Source organism: Colossoma macropomum, unplaced genomic scaffold (genome assembly GCF_904425465.1).
Source record: "Colossoma macropomum unplaced genomic scaffold, Colossoma_macropomum, whole genome shotgun sequence".
Lineage (NCBI taxonomy): Eukaryota > Metazoa > Chordata > Actinopteri > Characiformes > Serrasalmidae > Colossoma > Colossoma macropomum.
This window is the reverse complement of record NW_023494792.1, coordinates 20112829-20137596: the sequence shown is the minus strand read 5'-3', so window position 1 is coordinate 20137596 and position 24768 is coordinate 20112829. Positions and strand designations below refer to the sequence as shown.

Genomic DNA, 24768 nt, shown 5'->3' with positions numbered 1-24768 from the left:
TATATTATATTGTCTTATTTTACTTATTTACTTCATTTATTTTAATGTGGTTGCTGTTATTTCAATGACCATTATCATTGTTAGTATTAATTCTATATTTGTTACAAAAATAGTTCTACAAAATATGTTCCGCTTTGAGTTGAATTTTATATGCTTTGGCAACATTGTACTCAAAACAGTCCTGCCAATAAAGCTACTTTGAATTGAATTGAATGGAGAGAGAGAGAGAGAGAGAGAGAGAGAGAGAGAGAGAGAGAGAGAGAGAGAGAGAGAGAGAGAGAGAGAGAGAGAGAGAGAGAGAGAGAGAGAGACACGTGCTGACTCCTCAACCCGGACCTGCTCACACTGCATGACAGGCAGGCAGAGCTGAAATTGGTCCGTGATATGGACTCCTGGAAGGGAAGGTTTCCCTTTAACTGCAGACCCGACAGACCTTCATTATTTTCGCGAACACGGATTATTTTCATTAAGTTCGCTAACACGCTAGCTAACTAGCTAATTTAGGCAATCCATTATTTCCGCCCTGTCAGGTTCATGGCACGCGAGTGCTGCTGCTTAGCAACGGCGATAAGCCAGTGACCGTAAAGACCTGCGACAACACTGGCAGACAGTAACGTTCCTCTAAGGCAGAAAAACGCCCAGACATGTCCGAAAATACTGTCTTGTGTGCAGCGCTGCCTGCTGTGCTTCCTCTGTTCAGCCATTTGTGAAGGCAGCGTAAATACTGCGGCAAAGCCAGCCGACTTTCGCCAAAACACGGTTAAACTAGCCGCACCTAACATTGTGGTGCGCGAATACTACACACTTAGCGGCAAAAGTCACAGCATATTTAGACCTGAGGAAAAAAGCCCTTAGTTTATATCAGAAGTCAAATTCACCGCTTTATAAAATGATTATTTCACGTAAGTAGTTCATAAAACTACCAGATATCAGTTCAGAGGTTATCATACTGTGTACACGGATTATGAAGTGAGTCTACTGTACAGTCTTTAAGTAATTGGCAGCCCAAATCCACAGATTAGTCGGGTATTTTAATAAATAGTTAAAGATAAAAATCGTGATTTCAAATAAATACTCAATAAAGTTCAGTTCAGAGTTTAATTGCATTGTTCCCAGTGATGGTGATAGGAACCAGACGTCTGGTATGATGGTAAATAAAATGGCTATTTTGTGTTGTAGACATCTCGATCACCAGCACTGTAAAGACGTTCGAGTCAGTAAGCTTCTTTACAATAAACCACTTCACATCAAGCTACTCTAAATAACTTTGCTTACACCTCAATCACTGAACTGAGGAAAAAATTGAAATAATCAGTGGAATTCATTCACACATCGTGGCCGGACACTACAGACGAGGGATAACCTCTGGAGTATCTTGCTTCTGTGCCACAAAAGCGTCTACTTTACGGCCGCAGTTCTGGTTTGATTGTTGGACTGTAGGAAGCAAATCTTTACGCTTTAAAAATGTAGCTTGATTCTCATGTATTCTGGTAAGAAAAGATGAAGAAAAGGGGATCTCTTCCTCACGATTAAGCTCCCATAACCAGCCCAATTAATCAAATCAAACAAGGCTGAAGAACAGCTCTGCAGATGAAACAGAGAAAAGTACACACGGATTGAGGAGGCAGAATGTCGAGCACTGCTGCCCCCTACCGACAATTACTGATCATGGCGGCTCTAATTCAATCCTTCAAATGGCAGGTGGTTCTCCAGTTCCAGTCCTGGAGAACCAGGACACAGTTTTAGTGTATGTCCTATTGCAACACCAGAGTCATCTCGTGATTAATACTTATCAGAGGAACTGGATCAGCTGCATCACAGCAGTCTACAGTAGTGCTGTGCATCAGTTCAGGATTTGGACTAAGAAAACAGTCGGCTGCTGTAGACACGGTCTGGAATTTTCACATCAGTATGTGTGTGTGTGGACTTTTTGACAACCGAAGATAAATCTTATTATATTACACCCATATTTAATACCGTGTGCGTGTGTTGGGTAGGGGTCCACAGTGATATTGGAATCATATCGGTATCGACAGATATCTGCTTTAAAAAGCTGTCAGATATTTCAAGCTATACATTCTGTTAATTTTACTGCATTTGTAACCCACAAATACGTGTTAGATTTCTCTGTGATACAAACACAGGTAGAGGTAGTTCCACTCTACATATCTAAAAAAGATGGATCTTCAAGGGTTCTTTATTAAAGGCAATGGTTCTATTTAGAACCATGAGTTCTATATAGAACCACACTGCTGAAAAAAAACATAGAAACCATTAAGTGTTTCTATTGGTTCCTGATGGTTTTGTAATGTGTTTTGGCTTTATTGATGGGTTGACATCACAGTGTAAAGGATCCTAATGGTTTTACAGGTGATGGTTTTCTAATGGGATCTAAAGGTGTTCTACAGGAAACTATTGATCTCTATTGGAACATTACATTAGAAAGCAAAATCTTTAGGTTTTAATCCTAATGATTTCTAATGGACTCTTTTCAGCAGGGCATTTCACGGTTAAATGGTTCTTGGCATGGTGAAATGGTTCCTCAGATTGATGGAGAATATGTTTTAAATGGTTCTATATAGCACCAAAAGGGTTCTTTTGTTGTTACAAGCTTGACATAATAACATTAACAGAACCCTTTTTGATGCTAGATAGAACCATATAGAACTCGTGGTTCTAAATAGAACCATCGCCTCTACTAAATGACACTTGAAGGACCACCCGTTATAAATGTGTATCTTCTGTAGATGTTTATGTATCAGCACCGGCAGATATTCATATAAAAAATATCGGATATCGGCCCAAAAGACTCGTATCAGTGCATCTCTCTAATATGGGGTTTGCTCATTTCAGTGCGGAACATCAGCAGAGGGTTTGTTTTCCATCTCACATTTGTTGCCTTTAAAAGCGCTCGACGACGCTGCCAAAACCATTACACCCCCACCTCTCTCTCTCTCTCTCTCTCTCTCTCTCTCACACACACACACACACACACACAGAGGGGAGGGAGGTCAAGCTGCGCGTGAGCACAGCACCTACAGGCTACCTGTGGTTAAATCATTCAGGATGTGCGCTCGCGGCTCCAGCGCGCTGTACATGTGTGCTAGTGCGTTTACATGCGGAGGAGCACGTTTGCCGCGAGACCGCGCTGCGTCCCGTGAATGAAGGACCCTCCCTCCCCGCGCCGCGCGCGCCACGTCCGTTTCTGCGCTCCTCCAAGAAGACATCGCCGCAGCCGATCCACCTCGCACGCAGCCTCCATTCCAGCGCAGGCAGCTTCGAGCCGAGTGAGCGCACCGACAAGCGGCCGCAGCCTGAACCAGCCAGCCGAACCGACACGGTGAGGTGGCTCCTCTCGGGCGGAGGGCACGCGCCGTCAGAGCAGCGCTGCAACGCGCTGAGGTTACCGGAGTGATGAAGGCTCTCCGCGCGCGGTCACCTTGCGCCCAGTGACGCCCGGACCAGCTCTGATCTGCACACGTGCGCGTTCGGGCTCGGCTCTGTTCCGCTGAGCCGGTTCGGTGTTGTGCTGCTTCGTGGGGAGACAGTAGAAACGATCAGGCGTTTCGAAATGGCGCGCTGAAACACACAAAGGCGCCGCTCGCACCAACAGCGAAAGGCAAGCGCGCGTTTTCAATTTATTTATTTTTATCACGGACTGTCTGACCGTCTCGTGCGACCGAGCCCCCCCCCCATCCCCTTATACATGCATGTGTTGCACGAGCACGGGATGCTGCCCGTAGCCTCTCGCCCCCCGTGCTGATGCCCTGCGGCTGCTAGGGGCTAACGGGGTGGCGGGTGGGGGGCGGCGGAGGGAGGGAGGGAGGTACCCGCCATGGGCCAGGGCGACGACGAGGAGCGCGTCGTGCTGAACGTCGGCGGCGTGAGGCACGAGACGTACCGCAGCACGCTGCGCACGCTGCCCGGCACGCGGCTCGCGCGCCTCGCCGAGCAGGCGGACGGCGCCGGCCACGACTTCTTCTTCGACCGGCACCCGGGCGTCTTCGCGCACATCCTCAACTACTACCGCACGGGTAAGCTGCACTGCCCGGCAGACGTGTGCGGTCCGCTGTACGAGGAGGAGCTCGCCTTCTGGGGCATCGACGAGACGGACGTGGAGCCGTGCTGCTGGATGACGTACCGGCAGCACCGCGAGGCCGAGGAGGCGCTCGTGAGCTTCGGCGGCGCGGCGCCGGACATCGCGCACGAGATCGAGGTGGAGGGCGGCGAGGGCGCGCACGAGGCGGCGGACGGCGACGAAGGGGCCGAGATGACGCGCAGGCTCGCGCACGTCGACATGACGGACAGCAGGAGCGGGCGCTGGAACCGCTGGCAGAAGAAGATGTGGGCGCTCTTCGAGGACCCGTACTCGTCCCGATACGCGCGGGTGAGTGAGAGCGGAGGGGTCGGACAGTGCACGTGTGTGTGTGTGTGTGCGCGCGCGTGCTTGGAGGATGGGAGAGAAGTGTGTAACTTAAGAAATGACAATTGGTATCATGGGCCAGACTCTTAAGACACAGTGGTTTGTTCCAGTTTCAGCTGATGCTTCCTAGAGTATTTTTTCTCACCCACTGTCCTATAATACCTAACACACTGTCCAAAATGACTTAACACTGTCTTATATGACCTAACAGTGTCCTAAAATACCTAACAGTGTCCTATGATACCTAACACAGTGTCCTATAATACCTAACCCAGTGTCATAAAATATCTACTAGTGTTATATAATACCAAACACTGTGTCCTGTAATACCTAACACAGTGTCCTAGATGACTTAACACTGTCTCATATGACCTAACATAGTGTCATCTATGACTTAACACTGTCTCATATGACCTAACATAGTGTCATCTATGACTTAACACTGTCTCATATGACCTAAGTGTCCTAAAATACCGAATACAATGTCCTATAATACCTAACACAGTGTCCTATATGACTTAACACTGTCTCTTATGACCTAACACAGTGTCCAAAAAAACTTTACAGTGTCCTATATGACTTAACCCTGTCTCATATGACCTAACACAGTGTCCAAAAAACTTTAGTGTTTTATATGACTTAACGCTGTCTCATATGACCTAACATAGTGTCATCTATGACTTAACACTGTCTCATATGACCTAACATAGTGTCATCTATGACTTAACACTGTCTCATATGACCTAACATAGTGTCATCTATGAATTAACGCTGTCTCATATGACCTAACATAGTGTCATCTATGACTTAACGCTGTCTCATATGACCTAACATAGTGTCATCTATGACTTAACGCTGTCTCATATGACCTAACATAGTGTCATCTATGACTTAACGCTGTCTCATATGACCTAACATAGTGTCATCTATGACTTAACGCTGTCTCATATGACCTAACATAGTGTCATCTATGACTTAACGCTGTCTCATATGACCTAACATAGTGTCATCTATGACTTAACGCTGTCTCATATGACCTAACATAGTGTCATCTATGACTTAACGCTGTCTCATATGACCTAACATAGTGTCATCTATGACTTAACGCTGTCTCATATGACCTAACAGTGTCCTAAAATACCAAATACAGTTTCCTATAATACCTAACACAGTGTCCTATATTACTTAACATGGTCTTATATGAACTATCGCAGTGTGCCAAAATGCCTAACACATTGTCCTAAAATACCTAACACGCTGTCCTATATGACTTAACATTTCAAATTACCTAATTCAGTCTTATATGATCTAATGCACTGTCCCATATTACATAACACACTGTTGTATATGACCTAATATGCTGTCCTATATTACTCAACACACCGTCTTATATGATCTAACACTCTGTATTTCTTATTACTTAAAACAGTCATATATTACTTAACACACTGTCTTGTATGATCTAACACTCTGTCCCATATTACTTAACACACTGCCTTATATGACCTAACACACTGTATTACTAATTACTTAACACAGTCATATATAACCTAACACACTGTATTTCTTATTACTTAAGACACTGTCAAATATGACTTAACACACTGTCCCATATTACTTAACACAGTCTTGTATGATGTAACACTCTGTCCCATGTTACTTAACACACTGTCCCATATTACTCAACACACTGTCTTGTATGATGTAACACTCTGTCCCATATTACTTAACACACTGTCCCATATTACTCAACACACTGTCTTGTATGATGTAACACACTGTCCCATATTACTCAACACACTGTCTTGTATGATCTAACACTCTGTCCCATATTACTCAACACACTGTCTTATATGATCTAACACTCTGTCCCTTATTATTTAACACTGTCCCATATTACTCAACACACTGTCTTGTATGATCTAACACTCTGTCCCTTATTATTTAACACACTGTCCCATATTACTCAACACACTGTCTTGTATGATCTAACACTCTGTCCCATATTACTTAACACACTGTCTTATATGATCTAACACACTGTATTGCTAATTACTTAACACACTGTCATATATGGCCTAACATACTGTATTTCTTATTACTTAAGACACTATCATATATGACCTAACACACTGTCCCATATTACTTAACAAAGTCTTCTATGATCTAACATACTCTCCCATATTGCTTAACACATTGTCTTATTTGACCTAACACACTGTATTACTAATTACTTGACACACTTTCATATATGACCTAACACACTGTTCTATATTACTCCACACTGTCTCATATGATCTAACATACTCTCCCATACTACTTAATACACACTTTAATATGACCTAACACACTGTCCCACATACAGTTATATGACTTAACATGCTCTTTCATAGTAGCTAACACAATAACCAGTAATACCTAGTCCTGTATGGTAATACAGGTTAAAATGACCTAATGACCTAACACAGTCTTAATGTGTGTGTTAGGTCAATGCCTAACATTGTCTCATATGACCTAACATATTGTCTCATGTGGCCTAATGTGTCCTCTGTGTCCTAACACACCATCCTGTGTGACCTAACACACCCTCTCCCTTCTAGTCCTAACACACTGTCCTCTGTTGAGCCATAAATCTTGAATCCCCCTTTGGTGTGATTTCTGATTACAATACAGGAAAATAGCAGACATGGAAAATAAGAGCCTAAATAGCCAAAGAGAACTGCCCCTTACTTCAAGAGCTCTCATTTCAGTATTGAATGACCTTGCAGAAGAATCTGCCCCTATCTCTTACTTACTATAAGCTGCATGGAAGTAATGAAGCAACACAGTGATAACTCACAGATGAGTGTCAACACTGACTAACCAGTGAGTAATCTTGACTGTGTCTCATGTTTATTCATGCCTTGTGTCAACCAACACTTTGAGGCTTCAGGTGTTTGTAGGTGTACACTAGCATAAGATGTAAATCTTGTGGCTTAAAAAGAAATTCCACTAATGTTTGAAAACATCTTTATTGTTAAATTGTAATATGTAATAACTTTTGTTTATATGAGTTTGTTTAGATGCACACAACATAATTCAGAGTGGTTTAGTGTGAAAGGCTCAGTTCTAGAGAAGGCAACCAAGTCAGAATTTTTCACAATGGTAGCAGTATTTATATTATGTATAAATATAAATAATATTTTGGCCTTAAATCATATCCAGTCATGGTGGGCAAATTAGTGCTCAAAGAAAGTGTATATATTTTTTACCATTATTTTGCCATAATCAACCTTACATATTAAAACTGAGAAGACACATGTGGGTTCACTGATTGTTTTAGATAGTAAAAAAATGGATATATTTGCACTGTAGACATCACAACCCTTGGTTCCTATCACCACCACTGTAATGAATTCAGTAAGTTTCACATCAAACCACTCTGAATGACTCTGTTTACATCTATATGGTTTAATTATGAAATTTTTAAAAATCGTATGATTTCCCCTGTAAGTATTGGAAATACAGCTTACTCACAGCTGTAATTGTGAAGACAGGTCATGTTCTGTCTCTGAGAGTTCTGCCACTGACTGCTGTTCATTCACTTTGATGTGATACAAGCAGCAACCTCGACCCCTGGAGCAACACACACACACACACACACGCAAACACATCAAAAGATGAGCTTCTGTAAGTCTCTCATTAGTTTGTTTCAGCCGTCAGGCTCATGCCCAGCCAGTCCTCGCACTGATATCCCAGCATCACTCTCACCATGAGGCCAGTAAGCTCTTAAACACATCTGAACGTGATCCCAGCGTTTACACAAGTTTTGGCAATCAGGTTGAAAACAGGTCAGTGGTGTTTACGCTGACCCAAAGCTCTGGCACAGAGAAAGCACTGGATGGCAGGCCTCCAGACTCAAAGTGTGTTGGCTGTGGGAAAAGCTGTACGTAGCTTAATCGCGAAAGTGAGGGTGTGAGAGAGGAAAGTTACTTTGACAGAGAGATAAAAGTGATGGCGAGAGTTAAAGATAGAGAGAGAGAGAGAGATGTGTGCGGGTCTTACACAGAAAAAGCATTGGCCCAGGCTGCTTGCATCTGCTCCAGGATGATAGTGGTGAAGCTGGGCTGCTGGAAGGAGATGTTTTATTAATTTGGCTGTGACTAGGGCTGTCCTGCTCCACTGCTGGGAGCCAGGCTGGCCTGTGTGTGTCTGCCATGGCCGAGAGCTGCTGGAGCTCCTGATAACAACACAGAGAATGATGAACTGCCTGATCTGAAACAACCAGCAGCAACCTAATGAAGTCTTCTCACTTCCCTAGAAATCAAATGAAGCCGTTGTTTCTGAATGTACTGTTTTTCACTGCTGTATCCATGCACTCGCTGCGTACATATCAATCACATTTTCATTAAAATGAAATCGTGTACTTTTTGTAATGTGAAAAAAAAAAAACAGAAGAAGAAGTCCTGTCCTGTCAAACGCCACTGCCGCTGAGGCTGAAATATCATCTGTGGAGTCAGGACAGTGGACACGTTTTTGGGCTTTTGGGCTCCTACATCCTGCATCAAATATGCATTTGTTCAGAAGATGCTAAGTATGTTTTTTTTACTGAGGCTTTTCTAGATGTAATGCATTACCCCTCTAGGTAGAAGCCAAGTATGAAAAATGGTGACATTTTAAGCTGTGGATACACTGCAGAGAGCCTCCAAATGCAGGAGCAATCTAATCTCTGCATTTTGTGGTTGATGATTTTAGGAATCTTTCAGACACCTTGTGTTAATCATCCTGCATATGTCCATGTTACTGTTCTACAGCGGTTTCTCACTGTGAATGAACTGGATGTGTTTTCCTGAGTCAATTCAATTGTGTGCAGTTATTTTTAGTCTCCCTCCATCAAACTGTAGGTCTTAATTACATTAACGTGACAACTCAATTACCTGCTGCAATCACCACTGACATATCTCCTTATCTCGCTTTAAAGTATGGAAGCCTTAGAGAGACGTGTCCAGTAGGGTTTATCACTTGTCTTGAACATCAGTACATCAAAGAAGGAAAACAAGAACCAGGAGTGCCAGTCAGGGCTTCAGCAGTGGCTGATGTTCTTGCATGGCATCTCAATGAATTCTCATTACCATCACATTGAAATAACATTTAAAGGTGTGCGAGAAGAAAAAAATTAATGATATCAGGAAACCACGACAGAATACCGTCCTTAGTAGTACTCCCTGTAGATTTAAGGTACATAACCAAATACTCTAGACCAGAGTATTTTCCCAACCTGATCCTCAGGGCCCCGGGTCCACATTTTAACGATCCACATTCTTGCTTCAACTTAACTCACAACATATAGGATGAAGAAAAATTGTGGATCACCTGGGGGCCTTAAGGACTGGGATGGGAAACTAGACAGTTTTAATCATAGTGCATGTTTCTCTCTCAGAGGATGGGCAGAGGGAAATATTAAGGGAAGACCTAGTGCTGAAATGATGACAGAACAATACTGTAACACAAAAGAGGATCAGATGAAAATGCTACGCTGTCACAGTAAAGGAGAATGCCAGCTTAGTTGCACTTTGAAAGTTAGCCTGAAATCTGAAACGTTTAAGAGACGTTTGACATTGTTTTCTGATGTTTGCTTTTGTACGTTCCGAGGTATACACACCGGAGGCCTGATGATTTTGAAATGTCACTCATTTTTGGGAATGTTTTGGGATTTTCAATGAATTATTAGCATAAATCTGTCAGTAAGATGTAAACAAAACAATTCAGAGTGGACTGATGTGAAATGGTTCATTGACTTGCAGAGTCAGAAATTCTTTACAGTGGTGGTGATACTATTCCAAGCAGGTTGCAGTGTCTCCAACACAAATATAGCCATTTTATGTACTATTCAAAATGACCATTGAACCTACTCCAGTGGTCACCATCCCTGGTCATGAAGATCTACCTTCCTGTAGAATCCAGTTCCAACCACAATCTGCCACACCTCTTAAAGCTCAGTAACGTCTTCAGAAGTTCTTGATTGGCTGGCTCAGATGCTTTCATGTTGTGTAAAGAGGGGCAGCATGTTAGATGCAGGTTGGAACCAAATTCCAGGTTTGGTGACCACTGATGTACACTGTATTCTGAGTTTTATATTGTAATTTAATAATGGTAAATATGTGGTAAATCTAAAAAATATATGTTTGGGAGGATGACCATGCCTGAAGTTCCTCCTTCTTCCAATATAACATTCTATAAATTTTAATCTCTACCTCGTGTTTGACATGAGTTTCACCCCGCCACTCCATTTCTTCCCTGTTTCTTATCTGTCAGTCCTACCTCTACTCATCAAGGGGGGTCAGGCCCTCTAGCTTAAGCAGAAAGGGCCCAAAACTTCAGGCCACGTTCTTTGAGTTCTCTCTCCTTCTACGCTTATACATTCTCCTCTTATACTACAACTGTATGTTTGAAGATATGGTCAGAGCTAGCAGCGTTTTTCCCTACAGTGCCCTGCATATTCTCTCTACCAGGTTTAATAAAATGTATTTTAGGTAGTATAGCCATCTGTCTGGGAAAAAATTATTCCATTCTCTGACACAAAATGTCCAGAATTCACACATTTTCAAATGAAGTTTAAACTGCTTTTTTCATCCAATTAAACCATTTGTATACAAAGAATGGGTTTGATTAGTTCAGATTACCCTTAATGTAGGACAACTGTTTGGGAAATCGACAGAATTTGCCAATTTCTGAATGTACTAGAGAAGTGTGGTTTTACTGCACAGGGAGTCTGTGTATTTGTATAAAATGGTCAGTTTGTGTGTTGGCCAGCGTGTGTGCGTGACAGGCTATTTGGTTTGATGTGTGTGTGTTGAGAGAGGGGTTGATTGAACACTGGCCTGAATGTTGGCTTGTCCAGACTCGCCCTCTCAGTAATTATCCTCCCACATGTCACTCATTAGCCTGCTTGGCAGGAGTGTGTGTGTGTGTGTGTGTGTGTGTGTGTGTGTGTGTGTGTGTGTGGTGAGAGGGTAAACAACACTCAGCATCAGCAGCACAACATCAGCTGAAGATCTGTAAGGACACAGAGATGAGGTACAACTTTCCAGTATTTCAGCATAGAATAATAATGCTCCATCTCAAACTGCACAATGGATTCTACAGTTTATACATCTGCAGTTGAAGGTCATGATCAGCAGTATGTCTGCAGCTGAAATTAATGGATGTTATACATCATTGGGCGTGATGGACGCATTCTGTGCCTCACAAAGCATCAGTCAGCAGGTTAGCACTGACATGAACTGGATGGTCATCAGCTTTAATACTGTAGAAGAGCACATCACATTATGACCACACCTGCTGAGGTCATTGCTGTAGCCAAGCAGAAGAGAAGGAGAGAGATATAAGATGATATCCATCAAACATGAATGATAAAATGTTTAAAATATAATAATAATAATAATAATAATAATAATAATAATAACTATTTATCTTTTCATACCAGTAGCAGGTAACTATCATACAAGGGAAAAAATAAACAAAAGTTGAGTATTTATGTAACAAATACACTAGTAAAACAATGAAACAGTGCCATAGATCAAGTAATAATCAAGTGAAACAATTAAGATGGAATGAGATAAAATAAAGTGCTTTTTAGGTTATACCCTGTTGTAACTGTGATATTCGTTAGGCAACAGAACACAAGAGGGAATAGTTTTGGTGCCGATCATCCCAGCTGTGTTGTTATTTGTGATAACACATGATCTTGAGTGTTCTGTTGCTTTTATACAACAGTTCTGCAAAATAAATAAAATAAAAATATAAAAATAAAGAAAGCCCCAACTATTGTATCACATGTGCTTTAATATTGGCAATATTTCTCTGCCAAAACAGAAATACCCTTTTGTGGGTAGAGCTATAAAATTGTCACACTATTGGGGTCAGTTCAGCTTTTTCAATATTTATTCAGTTAGCCCAAATGTCGTTTTATTCCAGTCAGTCTATAAAGCATTTCACAGCACATCATGTTTGCTGAATAGTATTCTATGCTGGCTAACTCCAGTTTGTTTAGTTGTTCCGTTGTCACAGCTGCCAACTCGAAAAAGCTTGTTTAGGGGCAATGTTGGGATCTGTTCTTCAGAATATGACTTAATGAGCAGAAGGTCAAATATCCTATAGAAGCTATCTACTATTTAGATTTTCTGTTTTTGTATGTGTTAAAGAAGAAAACTAGAAATGGTTAGCTGTGGCGTAAAGCGAGACTTACTGTAGTAACCAAGGCTCAAAAACATGATGCACTGAACACAACATGAATGAACAATATGAAACAATATGAAATATGCCAACAAGAGAGATGGCCGTGTCTGGTCAGTGAGTTCACGTTGGCTGAGAAAGTTAGAAAAATGTGGGAAAAGGGGGAAAAAAATAATGTTGCAGTTTTGCAGTCCAAAAAATACACCTTTATATACAAAATATTATCAGTTATACATCATAAAATTAATTACGTGGGTTCGATTCCCTGGCTGGGTGACCAGGGTCCTTTCTGTATGGAGTTTGCATGTTCTCCCTTTGTCTACCCAGGTTTCTTCTGGGTGCGCTGGTCTCCTCCCACAGTCCAAAGACATGCAGTCAGGCTGCTTGAGGATGCTAAATTGCTCCTTGGTGTCAATGTATATGTCTGTGTGTCTGCCCTGTGATGGACTGGCGACCTGTCCAGGGTGTTTCCTGCCTTCTGCCCAATGAGAGCTGGGATAGGCTCCAGCACCCTCTGCAACCCAGAAGGATAAGCGGCTTAGAAGATGGATGGATGTATATTTATTGACATCCAGAGAAATTGCATAAATAAATTGCATAAGCAGATCACGCTAGTTGTGTCAGGGCCTTTATTGTGAAAAAAATGTGCTGTTACAAGAGCACAGGTAGGACACTTCTAAACTAATCAGATTGTCGTCAGAAAGTGAATCTGCCATGCCAGAGCATGTTTAATCAAAATTTATTATTAAATGATTGAAATTTACTGTATTCCATAGCAGGTCTCAAAACAGTTAATATTTAGCCACAAGATTGGATGCTGGGCTCCATTTGTGGGAGCCCAAGAAGGAGCAGTGCTGGTGATTATGAATGTTACACTGTCTCTGCTCTTATTTCTATTTCATTTAGCCTCTGCCTCTTTACCTCTATCATTCCTTCATTCATCCCCTGCCATTGTACCTCTCTCTCTCTCTGCTCATTTCTCCCCAAGAGATTCTTTTATAGAAACACCTCTTTCTCATTTTCTCCCTCTTCCTTCAACATATTCCATAATCTGCATTCCTGTAAGTCACTTTTTGTGAGCAGATTGTTTCTCTCTTCTCCTTCATGAGAATCTCTTCTCTTTTGGTGTTTGCCGGTTTCCCCAGCACTTCGTTCCCCTCCCCCTTCTTCCTGCTTCTGCACTCCATTTCTCCTTTCCTTTTAAAATCTAATGCCCCTCTCTCTGACTGTTCCATTCCACTGCTTTTTCCCAGACTGAGATGGTGCAGTGCTGGCCTCACAGAGCTACACAACCGCGGTCTCAGACCAAACACAGGCTTTCCGCCCGAGTACAGAGACGAGAGGCTGATCCTAACGATAGATGAAAAGCGCCTATTTGTGTGTTTGTGTTTATCTGTGTGTGTGTGTGTGTCTGAATGCTCAGTGCCTCAGACAAAACACCCTCACTCCCCACAAACGGCCAACAAAGCACATCCAGGGAATTCTGTCTGTTTGACTAAGTACTGGGTGACCCAGATATAAAGTGCCTGTGGAGGGAGACTTTGTGAGAAGCAATATGCTGTGGAAGGAGCTGTAAACTGAGCAATGTGGATGGCTTTTAGAAGAATGGCTAGATAAGTGCTTGCAGGGCAAAGTGGTCCCTAGAAGCCCCATTAAATGTGGATATATAATTAATCAATAGGTAATGTCTGCCAATTTGTTGCCAATTACAAACTAATAAAACCTGAGTCTACTTAGGTGGACGAAAAATAGAAAGTCCTTTATGAAGCATTTATCCAGTCTTGGCAAGTGACTGTCATTGCAGGCCAGAGTATTTTGTTTTCATCAGTTGTGAACGTGGTATCATATTTGTATCAGCAGACAATTGCTTTATCAGCACAGGTTGCACGACAGATGTTTATATATGACTGATATTTCAAACTGATATTTGATGATGTATTTGATGATGTGCTTAGACAAAAAAATATCTGTGTTTTATTCATTTTACTGCATTTGTAACTCTCTCCAAATACATATCATATTTCTTTGTAACGCTAATTCAGGTAGATGAACTCCTCATTTCTACATTTTACAAATGCATCAGCACCAGCACTGGCAGATTTTGGCCCACAGTTCCCATGTTGCTGCATCCCTAGTTTAAACCACCTTGCCAGTGGCTATTACAGTACTGACTTGTCCTCTACAGAAAACCAATCTCATCCATACTTATTCACATCTCATCCTCCAGTGTAAGAGGGGTCAGACCCCCATAGGGCTCATTGTCTATCACTTAGACCACACAACTGGCATATGCTGACCTTGCCAGGGGCATCTTGCAATTCCCGATGAGGGGGCTACAGTTAAATTTAGCCCAGAAAGGTGGAGGGGAGTTAGGCTGGCGCCACTCTGCCATCCTCCGCTGTCCTTGAGCTCAAGCGGTGACCTTGAGTTTTAGCTGCAGCAGCAATAAAAGGAGAAGGGCTTAAGTGACGCACTCCTGTTGACACGGCAGTATTCTGTGGCGCACGGAGAAACTGAACTAGCAACTTTATCCTGGCTGAATTCCTTTAAATTCTGCTGAAACAGCTGTTAGTGGGCAATTAGTATTGCTATGATGGAGCATTTGACCCTTTGCTCTGTTGTCTGTACAGCTGGGAGAAAATGTTCTTGGAGGAAATGTGCTGGTGAGCTGTTCCTTATTTAACAGAGTATCAGTTGGTTTTTGAGGATTTGATGTCAGTGATTCTTAGAATATTCATTCAGAACTCTGAATGATACTCTTTTCCATGCTCTGCTAACTGTCTTTCTTCTCTTTTTTCCACACAGTGGGTGGCTTTTGCATCTCTGTTTTTCATCCTGGTGTCCATCACAACATTCTGTCTGGAGACTCATGAGGCCTTTAACCCCATCATCAACCGCACAGAGATTGAAGTGGTAGACAATGAAACCATAGAGCGAATTTACCCCGAGACTGAGACCATGGTGGAGCTCACGTACATTGAGGGAGTCTGTGTTGTCTGGTTCACCTTTGAGTTCTTGATACGAATCACGTTCTGTCCTGACAAGCTCAAATTCGTAAGAAATGCACTCAACATCATTGACTTTGTGGCCATCCTGCCTTTTTATTTGGAAGTGGGACTGAGTGGCCTCTCTTCCAAAGCTGCAAAAGACGTGCTGGGCTTCCTGCGTGTGGTGCGCTTCGTCCGGATTCTGCGTATCTTCAAGCTAACGCGGCACTTTGTGGGTCTTCGGGTGCTGGGACACACGCTCCGTGCCAGCACCAATGAATTCATCCTCCTCATCATCTTCCTTGCTCTCGGAGTCCTCATCTTTGCCACCATGATTTATTACGCTGAACGTATCGGAGCCAATCCCAATGATCCTCGCGCTAGTGATCACACACATTTCAAGAACATCCCTATCGGTTTCTGGTGGGCTGTGGTTACAATGACTACGCTTGGCTACGGTGACATGTATCCTCAGACAACATTAGGCATGTTGGTGGGTGCCCTTTGTGCTCTGGCTGGTGTGCTGACCATTGCCATGCCCGTACCCGTGATTGTCAACAATTTCGGCATGTATTACTCTCTGGCAATGGCAAAACAAAAACTACCAAAGAAAAAGAACAAGCACATTCCCCGGGTTCCCCAACTGGGGTCCCCCAACTACTGTAAGTCGGCCATTAACTCTCCAAGACCCAGTACGCACAGCGACACCTGCCCCCTGGCCCAGGAAGAAGTCTCTGAGATAAGATACCAAGGTAGGATATCTGTACCTGATTCACAAGAGGAAGTCATTTGCTTTGTAAGTAGGCAGTGCCAGTCAGTGCACTAACAGCAATAGCACTGCCATTTGCTGTAACCCTCGATGTGTTTGCATTACTGCAGACAGTGTGAAAAGGTTAGTGCCCTAAGTAAATTAATCATGAATTTAGAGAGTATACAGTTGTATGCAAAAGTTTGAAAACGTCTGGTCAAATGATATGTTTCGTTGATCTTTTAAGTGAAAACAAGTGAATGCATCCTTTACAGAGAACACACTTGGCATTCAAATATTCGTGCATAGTTACTACTTACTTACTTGCTGGACTGTTTTGATTTTTTCCCAGTATGCTAAAGTCAGCAAATAAACAGCAATTGTGCAGAAGTGTGTTCTTTGTGTAGGATGTGTTCACTTATTTTTACTTAGACAGTCAACAAAACATGTCATTTGACCAGGGGATTTTTCCATATGACTGCGATGTTAAAATACTGAAATATTGGTACTTTAGACACAAAGCTTTTAGAAGTCTTCAAAAAAGTTTTCAACATTAATTCTCCAGATGTTTTGATTTTGTTCATGAAATATGACTTTTTTCTTAATTTTGGGGAATTTTAACACTTTTTAATCTAGTATACAATTTAATATAGTGCACTTTTAATTATTTACATATATAATGCTCCTAAATCACTATCATAAAGGTGTTTTTTGGAACAGGTTTGTCTACATTCAGATGTCTTTTAGAATTCCCAGAATGCATTATCTATAAGGATTTGTACAGTGATAGAGTGTTTGCTGTTTTGGCTTTGTAATCCAGCTCATTGGATTTTTGATGAAAAGACGTTTCTACTGTACCATTATGCCCAAGCAGAATCCAGGAAATAAGCATTACAGGGCTAGTTGTATATGTTATTTTGAGGCATCTCTTCCATTCCATTTGAATCTAGTTTGAGGCTGAGCTCTAGTCAGCATCATTCTCTTTGTGTCTACATTTGAATTACAGTTGGGTGAATTGACACAGAACTGTATTCATGTGTAAATGATAATATGATCAAAATAAATAGTTAAAAGCAAAATGTTAATGACCATAAGTAAATTGTTAAAAGCAAAAATGAAACACTCTAGAAGTAAAAGACCAAATACTGTGCATGTTTAGTATTACATGTATAATAAAATTAGTGAAGATCCAAAATATTCCTAGCTAAAATGTTACATATTTCATAATCAGTCGTGTACAGTGTCAAGAAGCAAGTCGGCACTGGAGAACTTAGCAATGACAGGCCGCTGAAGATTACAGTAGGAGATGACGGAAGAAAAATATCCCTATTCCAGCACTAATCAGCTGTTATTATGCAAATGTTAATGCTTTGGTGAATCAGGCATCCCTCCCTTCATTTCCTCCTCCTGCTCTGTCAAAAACACATTGAGAAAATGATGTCTGCTGTCATCGGATCTTTGCAATTACCAACAGCATCCGGAGTCCTTTCAATTACTCGACTGTGAGACATCAGACTCAAGCAGCCGTATGAGTCTGGCTTCCTGGAGGTCATACTTAGGTAAAATGCTGTGGCTTCCTGATTGCTGTGAGCACTGAATTACTTTAGTGGAGACATTTCAAACCTTGCTTCTAGAGAGCTACACCCTTTTCAGTTCCAACCCTAATACACCACAGGGAATGGTGAGGAATTGTATATCCAATTCATATTTCATGTACATATCTGCAGATGCCAATACATAAACATTTATAAAATGTAGACATTGGGACTATATAAACTCAGTGTTACAGAGAAATTTATTTCTGTAGAGAAACATTTATTTCAGGAGGGTTACAAATGCAGTAAAATGGATAAATGCAGATATTTTAGCACAATATCCCAGTGCTGCATTAACATTATACTCCTCTGGAGTACAATTAAATATCAGTTCAAAATATTGGCCAGAAATAAATATCTATCCAATGCTGATAATTTTTTAAGCAATTCAGTACCGATATGATTCCAATATCATTGTGCATCCCTAAATTCAGCTATTGAGGGCCCCATGAAAATACAAATGAGATGTACTGCATGTGTTGATGTAAATAACCTATTGTGAATTATATATACATTATAAAATTGCACAACTTAGAGCCCAGATCCTCAACTAATTCAAAAATTAGAATGGGACACCATTCCTGTCTTTTGCCTAGGGCCCTATAATGGTTTGAATCAAGCAGGGAAAACTCTAAAGCCGGCAATGATGTGGTCCTTTAGGAACGCAGTTTAACACCACTTTACATGTAGAAGTTATTCTAAATGTGACATTTGCACCTGAAGTCTGTTGCTATTATTTCCATCAAGACCAAAGCAGTGCTAATGTCAGTAAAGCAAGGCCATTAAATCAAGATTAAATCAATCCAATACATAGCTAAAATATTAGGTGTGTCGAGCTGTATGGTTCCATGTCAAGAAGCAAGGAGGCACTAGTGTGCCATAGCAAACAGCCCCGTAGACCACTGAAGACCACGGTAGGAGATGACTGAGGAACTTTCAATCATAAAGAAAAATGGTTGAACATTTGTTGAAATAGTTGATTAATAACACTGTCCAGGATACCACAGGCTAAAGCTTGGTGTAGTAAGCTTGTAGACATCACAATGAAAGTCTTTTGGACAGATGAGAGAAGATTAACCTGTATATATGTGACTATGTGTAAGCATATGGTTCACCCTCTATAGATGTAAATAACCTCAAATTAAAGCTTTCATTCCACATTTCAGTATCACGGTCAGTGTTGCACTTCAAAACTAGTGGGCTGGAATACAGTGAATACAGCTTGTATTGTTCAAATACTTATGGACTCCACAGTATATGGCAGATGGGCTGCTGGAGAATACTGGCACTGATGAGGAAGTGAATTTCATAAAAAAAGGACACAGACGTTTACTAACATGTAGGACTCACAGAGTACAGAGGAAATGTGTTACTATAATAAGGACATCCACAGTGTCATGAGGTTGACTGTAACTCTATAATTTTGCTGATGCTGCCTGTAGGCTGTAATTGAGCTAATGCTGTGAGATGAAAGTTCTCTGTGTCTTAAACTGAAGTGTGTTGTCTGTCCTTGTTTGTGATTGCAGATTTTAAAGTGAATGGGGAGGCATCTAAAGCAGCTCTGGCCAATGAGGACTGTCCGCACATTGACCAGGCAGTGTCACCTGAGGAAGTTTTTAGCCCCATAGACCGTGAGAGACCTTGCTTTCTGCTCACCTCTGGAGAACGGGGCAATCACATAGGGGGAAGAGTCAGGAAGGGTACGTAACCCGCCAGTCACTGTTTGCCATCAGATACTAAGTGCACGCAAAGTGCTTATTTTGAAATGGAGCAGCTGTCAGTCAAGGTGGCCTTTTTATTCAAGGAAAGTGCTCATTTAACAGGTGGCTTGACCCTTAAGACCTCACCTTAAGGTCAGCAGTAAAAGTTGTAGCAGAAGTAAGATAATTTACTGGTCCATCTATGGAAAACTTTGGTTTTCTTCTCTGACCTACCATGTTTGTAGGATGTAAAATGTTCCACTTTCATTGGCACACATTACAGTTTACAGTTATAAACTACACATCCTCTAGGGTTAATATTTCCTTAAGCCTATTTTAAGTGGACATGGAGGTGCCCAGTGTCACAGTCTTGAAATTAATTAAGAATTTGTCAGTAAATTTGTTGTTATTATTAAAGGAAAATAAAGGAAGTGCTTGCCTGATAAGTAGTCATGCATGCAGAGTCACTATGGTGGGTGGTATTGGTGGTGGTGAACCTCAGAGAGGTCCAGCATGGGATATGAGGCATGTGGTCACATGACAAGAACTCAGCCAGTCAGAGGCTCTTAGTTTTTAGCATCAGTTTTAAGACAGCCTGTCACATGGGTGCGCTGCACTACCAAATCAGCATTAGTCCAAAAGCAAGATGGGAGAATATTTCATACTAGAGAATTACATAACTCCAAAGCCATGACCCAAAGCTGACTCACGACCGTTTCCTGCTGTTTTAGCTGGATGACACCAATTACATTCTACCCCATTTGATACGGAGGCAAGACTGTTTCCAGGTGTCGCTGTGAAACACATGACGGCTGGAGTCTTGTTAGGTTCTAATTGGTGCTCTGCAGAAGCCTGAAGTTCAAAATTGGAACATTCCAGTGGAAAACATGCGCGCAGGCCCAGCGCTAGAACTAAATCATTAGTGAAGCACATGGAGACACACAACAGATAAAGAAGAAACTACTGCAGATCTGTCCAAAGACACACATTCAGGAGAGAATCAACAAGAAAGCCACATTTACAGCAAATTACCAAAGGTCTACCCATTTAGGAAATGTATCTACTGACTTATCTTCCAACAAGAGTGCATCCTTAAAATCCAGCCGATACAAAGTGATGCATACAGAGTTATTTAATGTAGCCTCTTATACCAGGTGCATGCACAAAATTTAGTTTCAGTTTGTTTTTTGTTGCTTGCCACTATAGAATCCTGTAGGAAATAGTGGGTTTAGTGGGGCATGATGATTAGTTTGTGGGGCATTGCTCCACTAAATAACCTTGTTACTCTGGGCCTGCACTGAGTCCAACACAGCAGAACAGATCATAAAGACTGATTTTAATTCTTACCCATCCAAAGGTGCTATTGGTACATTTTATTCTCAATTTACAAAACAATACACTAATTGCAGTACTTCTGGGAGGAACTATTTGCTAAGGAATTACGTATTGAACTTTAGCTTGAGTAGCTGATACGATCTAGTTTTGTTGAGCTCATGTGTCTGGCTGTGTTCTTTGGTGTCTCTCTAAAGCTGTGTTGTGCTGGTTAGCACTGTGATACCACCCCATGCATGCAGTAGACAGACTAATGCATAATGCATAGCACGCATGGAGGATGATACGGTTGACTTGGTGAATGGTCACTGTCAACTGGTTCACCATAAACATAACTACATAGCAGGGTAACACACTAATGCACCCCTAAGTGCCAAAACACACATCCCCTCTGACACACGCTTAGCCACAAATGTGCGCACACATGAACATGCAATCACATACATCTGGCATTTGAGGCTGCACTGTGGTGTACTGAAAGCCCTTTCTCTCTTCAAATGAAGGTTATGAAAAGCCATGGAGCCATAGCAGCATGTCTGGAGGCGTGGCCTCAGTGTCGGCCCTCCCCTGCAGCCCGCCCTGTCTCATGCAGCAGGCGCACTCCCCCATCCCATCCATCCTGTAGCATGGACAACCAAACTAACCAATCAGAGGCCCCGCTCTGCAGCGCTGCGCTGAGACGCCTGCCCACACTGTGTACCATTCGTCTCTCATCAGCCTTCCTCTCTCAGCTCTTCATTCTCTCTCTCTATCAGTGTTTTTCTGTCTTTGTCTCGACTCTGTTCTCTTGTCCATCTACTCACATCGTGTTATTTTCCATACTCTCTTCCTGTCTGCTACAGTCCTCTTTTCTTCCTCTTTCGTCATGTCTTTTTTCCCTTTTCTCATTTTTTCTCTTTTTCACTTTTCGTCTCATTATGTCTTCTCTTCCCTGCACTAATCATGATCTCCCTTTCTCTCTCTCGCCTTCCCCTCCTTCCTCCAACTCCCTTTTCCCCTTCAGTGTTTCTAAGCTGTGGTTTTTCATCAGGTGCTATTGGACACCTTTTTAAAAAATTGATGAGAAAATGGCTATTTCATATAGTTTAGCATTCTGGACGTAACCATGGAGTTAAAAAAAAGAAAAAAAAGTAACACTAACCAATCATGATTCTAGTGATGCACACGTCACCGACATGAAACTCTGACTGAAGAAACCTCATTTGCATTTGCATGCCTTGCATGGGAAACTGAGAAAAAAAAAATGTAAGTCTTTTGAAAACATGTAAGAACAACTATCTTGTTTTACATCCAAAGCTTCTTTACAGATATAAAATGCAGATTTGTATGATATCATTTCAGATGATATAAAGTACATGTAGCAGTGAAGACATTTTCTTTGCTGGCATTTTTTTCTTCGCCTTTCCCCAAAACTTGACCTTGTGTGCGTTTGAGCACGCGCCGTGTTTCTAATAGTAGCAGTGGTCAGTTTGACCATTCAACTTTTCTTCTTGAAAAAGACTAAAATGCAAATAGCGAAATAATGCACTTTAACTTTGATAACAGTCATCTACCTAAGCAGATTTACTCCACCTTATTCCGAGTATTAATACCAGCTGAGAAACAGGACAATACGCTTGTTGAGCAAAGTTCAGCATTTATTTTTCATAAATTCAGTTTCATACCGTCACAATTGGATTCACGTCTGTTGTTCTCTGTAGCAAAATAGAACAATGTATATTTATTATATATAATTATGTGCAGTTGACACAAAAAAGTGTTTTAGAAAGGGTTAAAAGTATGTATGTACTTCTGGACTTACTTGGGGAAAGGTAAATGCATGCACTTTTATGCAAAAAATAAGTACAGTATGCGAATGAACCTGTAAATAAAAACCTTGCATGAAATAAATTTTGTATTGAATCGGTGTTTGGACTCTGGTTTTATTTGACAGAACACACATACACGTCACCCTCGTTGCCTGGCAACAAGCAGTGTACCTCCTTTACAGTGGCTTCTCTTTGACCTTTCGCCCCTCTCTGTCGCCGGACCGTTCATCTCCTACGCTAGATCCTGAAAGAGCCGCCGTTGTAAACGAGCACTCTTATCATGCAGGCTGTGTCACTGCAGCGGGCCCCTTGAGAGGTCAGCAAGGTCAAAGAGATCGTATGTGACCTTATAGGGGTTGTAACAAGAGACGGAAAGCAGGAGCGACGACGACTTTGCCCTGCTTCACACACTGGCATGACACTACAGCATTCGAGCATGACAGAAAATAGTGCAGTCGTTTCGTACGCACAGCATGCGACAGCCTGTATTACCATGATCCGTGTCCACCTACGTTGCCTATGTGATGGGTGCTGCTTTCTGGCCTAGCATGGGGAAGGGCATGGTAAACTCGCACGTTTACCATGAATGTCCAGCAGAAGCACATGTCCATTAGTGGCCATTTCATTTCGCCCCTGCACCGGCTTCACGCTGACTTCGCTTGCATGGTTTAGGGGACGCTCCCTCCCCCTTCCATCTGTCCTCTCTTTTTTCTGTTTGTGTTTGTTTGGTGTATTAATATGATTTTCCTTGTTGTTTGCTGTTGTTGTGTTCTCTTCTTTATATGTTTTTTAGAAGCCCAGCGAGTGAGCCGAAGCAGACAACCAACAGAGTCAGTGTGTGTTATGAACCATGGTGTGCCAACCACTATGTGTGTCAACCATAAAGCCACATCTCCCACCTGATAGTGCTGTAGCGTGTGCGTCTGTAAGTGTGCGTGTATGTGCACATTTGTATGCATGTGTACGTGAGCGCGCGCGTGTATGTGTGCGTGTGTACAGTAGATCAGCATTATTTCTAAGTGACAGAGAACTCAGCGTAGATGTAGCACAGTAGCACAGAGAAGCTGTTGTTGTTCAGCCATATGTATCTCTGTTCTGTGAGTGATTATTGTGCTGTTGTACTGTGTGAAGTGCCTATTGTTTTGGGTGTGCGTGGTACGTGTCGGTGTTGTATATAGTGCTTTTGTGTGCTGGTGCATCAAAAAACGTGACTTCAGTATTTACTTTTTGATTGGGTTCCTCCTTAAGTGACTATCTGAAGTGAAAATCTGTTTTAGTGTGCCTCCGTTTCAGTGTCGTAAGATGTTACTCTAGTACGTTACACATCCTCTCCAGTCATGACCAAGTAGGGAGAAAATCATTACTCAGAGAAACACTTCTCGGGAACACTTGAAGCCCGCTATATAACACTGACATAACCATGCCGTAAACATGTCTTTGAAAGATTATACCCAGTAATAAACCGGGGTAAATTACCATTAGCATCAGTCATCAGGATAGATGACCATGTTTGAACTATTATGTCACCTGTCGTGACAACTAATTGGTAGTGACGACATTGGGCCTCATTCACCACCCTTTCTTAAGAAGAAATTCCTTCTTAAAACACACTTCCGCAGTTTTCACGAAGATTTTGACATTCACTAATGTCTTCTTTTTTGGGATTTGTTCTTAGGTAAGAACAGAATCTACTCACACTCTAGAGCAAAAAGGTGTGAACAATTCTCCGGTTTAAGAACATGTCATGGAAATCTGATGTAGACTTTGTCTTAGGACGTTTCTCAAGAACCAATTTAAGATATGAGTGAATGGGGCCCATTTTTATATTTCTGAACAAAATTTGTCATGACAACATGACATGTTTATGGCATGGTTAGGTCAATGACGTAGCAGGTTTCAAGTAAAGTGTTAATCACTTTTCCCTTTCTTTTTTTTTCTTTACTACTGTAGCAACTGTATAG

At 41.8% G+C, this 24768-nt stretch overlaps 1 protein-coding gene across 2 annotated transcripts; it reads left to right on the top strand.

The window, feature by feature from the left end:
• Positions 1-3835: 3835 nt before the first annotated feature.
• Positions 3836-24543, top strand: kcnc1b (potassium voltage-gated channel, Shaw-related subfamily, member 1b). Of its 2 annotated transcripts, none has more exons than XM_036576438.1 (4): positions 3836-4387; positions 15443-16376; positions 19494-19667; positions 23601-24543. In XM_036576438.1, the coding sequence occupies exons 1-4, from the start codon at positions 3836-3838 to the stop codon at positions 23708-23710; spliced, it is 1770 nt and encodes a 589-aa protein (XP_036432331.1). In that variant the 3' UTR covers positions 23711-24543. The 2 variants fall into 2 exon arrangements, with proteins under 2 accessions (XP_036432331.1, XP_036432330.1); XM_036576437.1 differs by lacking the exon at positions 23601-24543 and adding an exon at positions 21503-22901.
• The last annotated feature ends 225 nt before the right edge of the window (positions 24544-24768 follow it).

Coding starts and splice junctions, on each gene's coding strand:
- kcnc1b (XM_036576437.1), top strand. CDS start 3,836: ATGGGCCAGGGCGACGACGAGGAGCGCGTCGTGCTGAACGTCGGCGGC. Junction 16,377..19,493: donor CTCTGAGATAAGATACCAAG/GTAGGATATCTG, acceptor TTGTGATTGCAG/ATTTTAAAGTGAATGGGGAG. Junction 19,668..21,502: donor AGGGGGAAGAGTCAGGAAGG/GTACGTAACCCG, acceptor CTTCAAATGAAG/GTTATGAAAAGCCATGGAGC.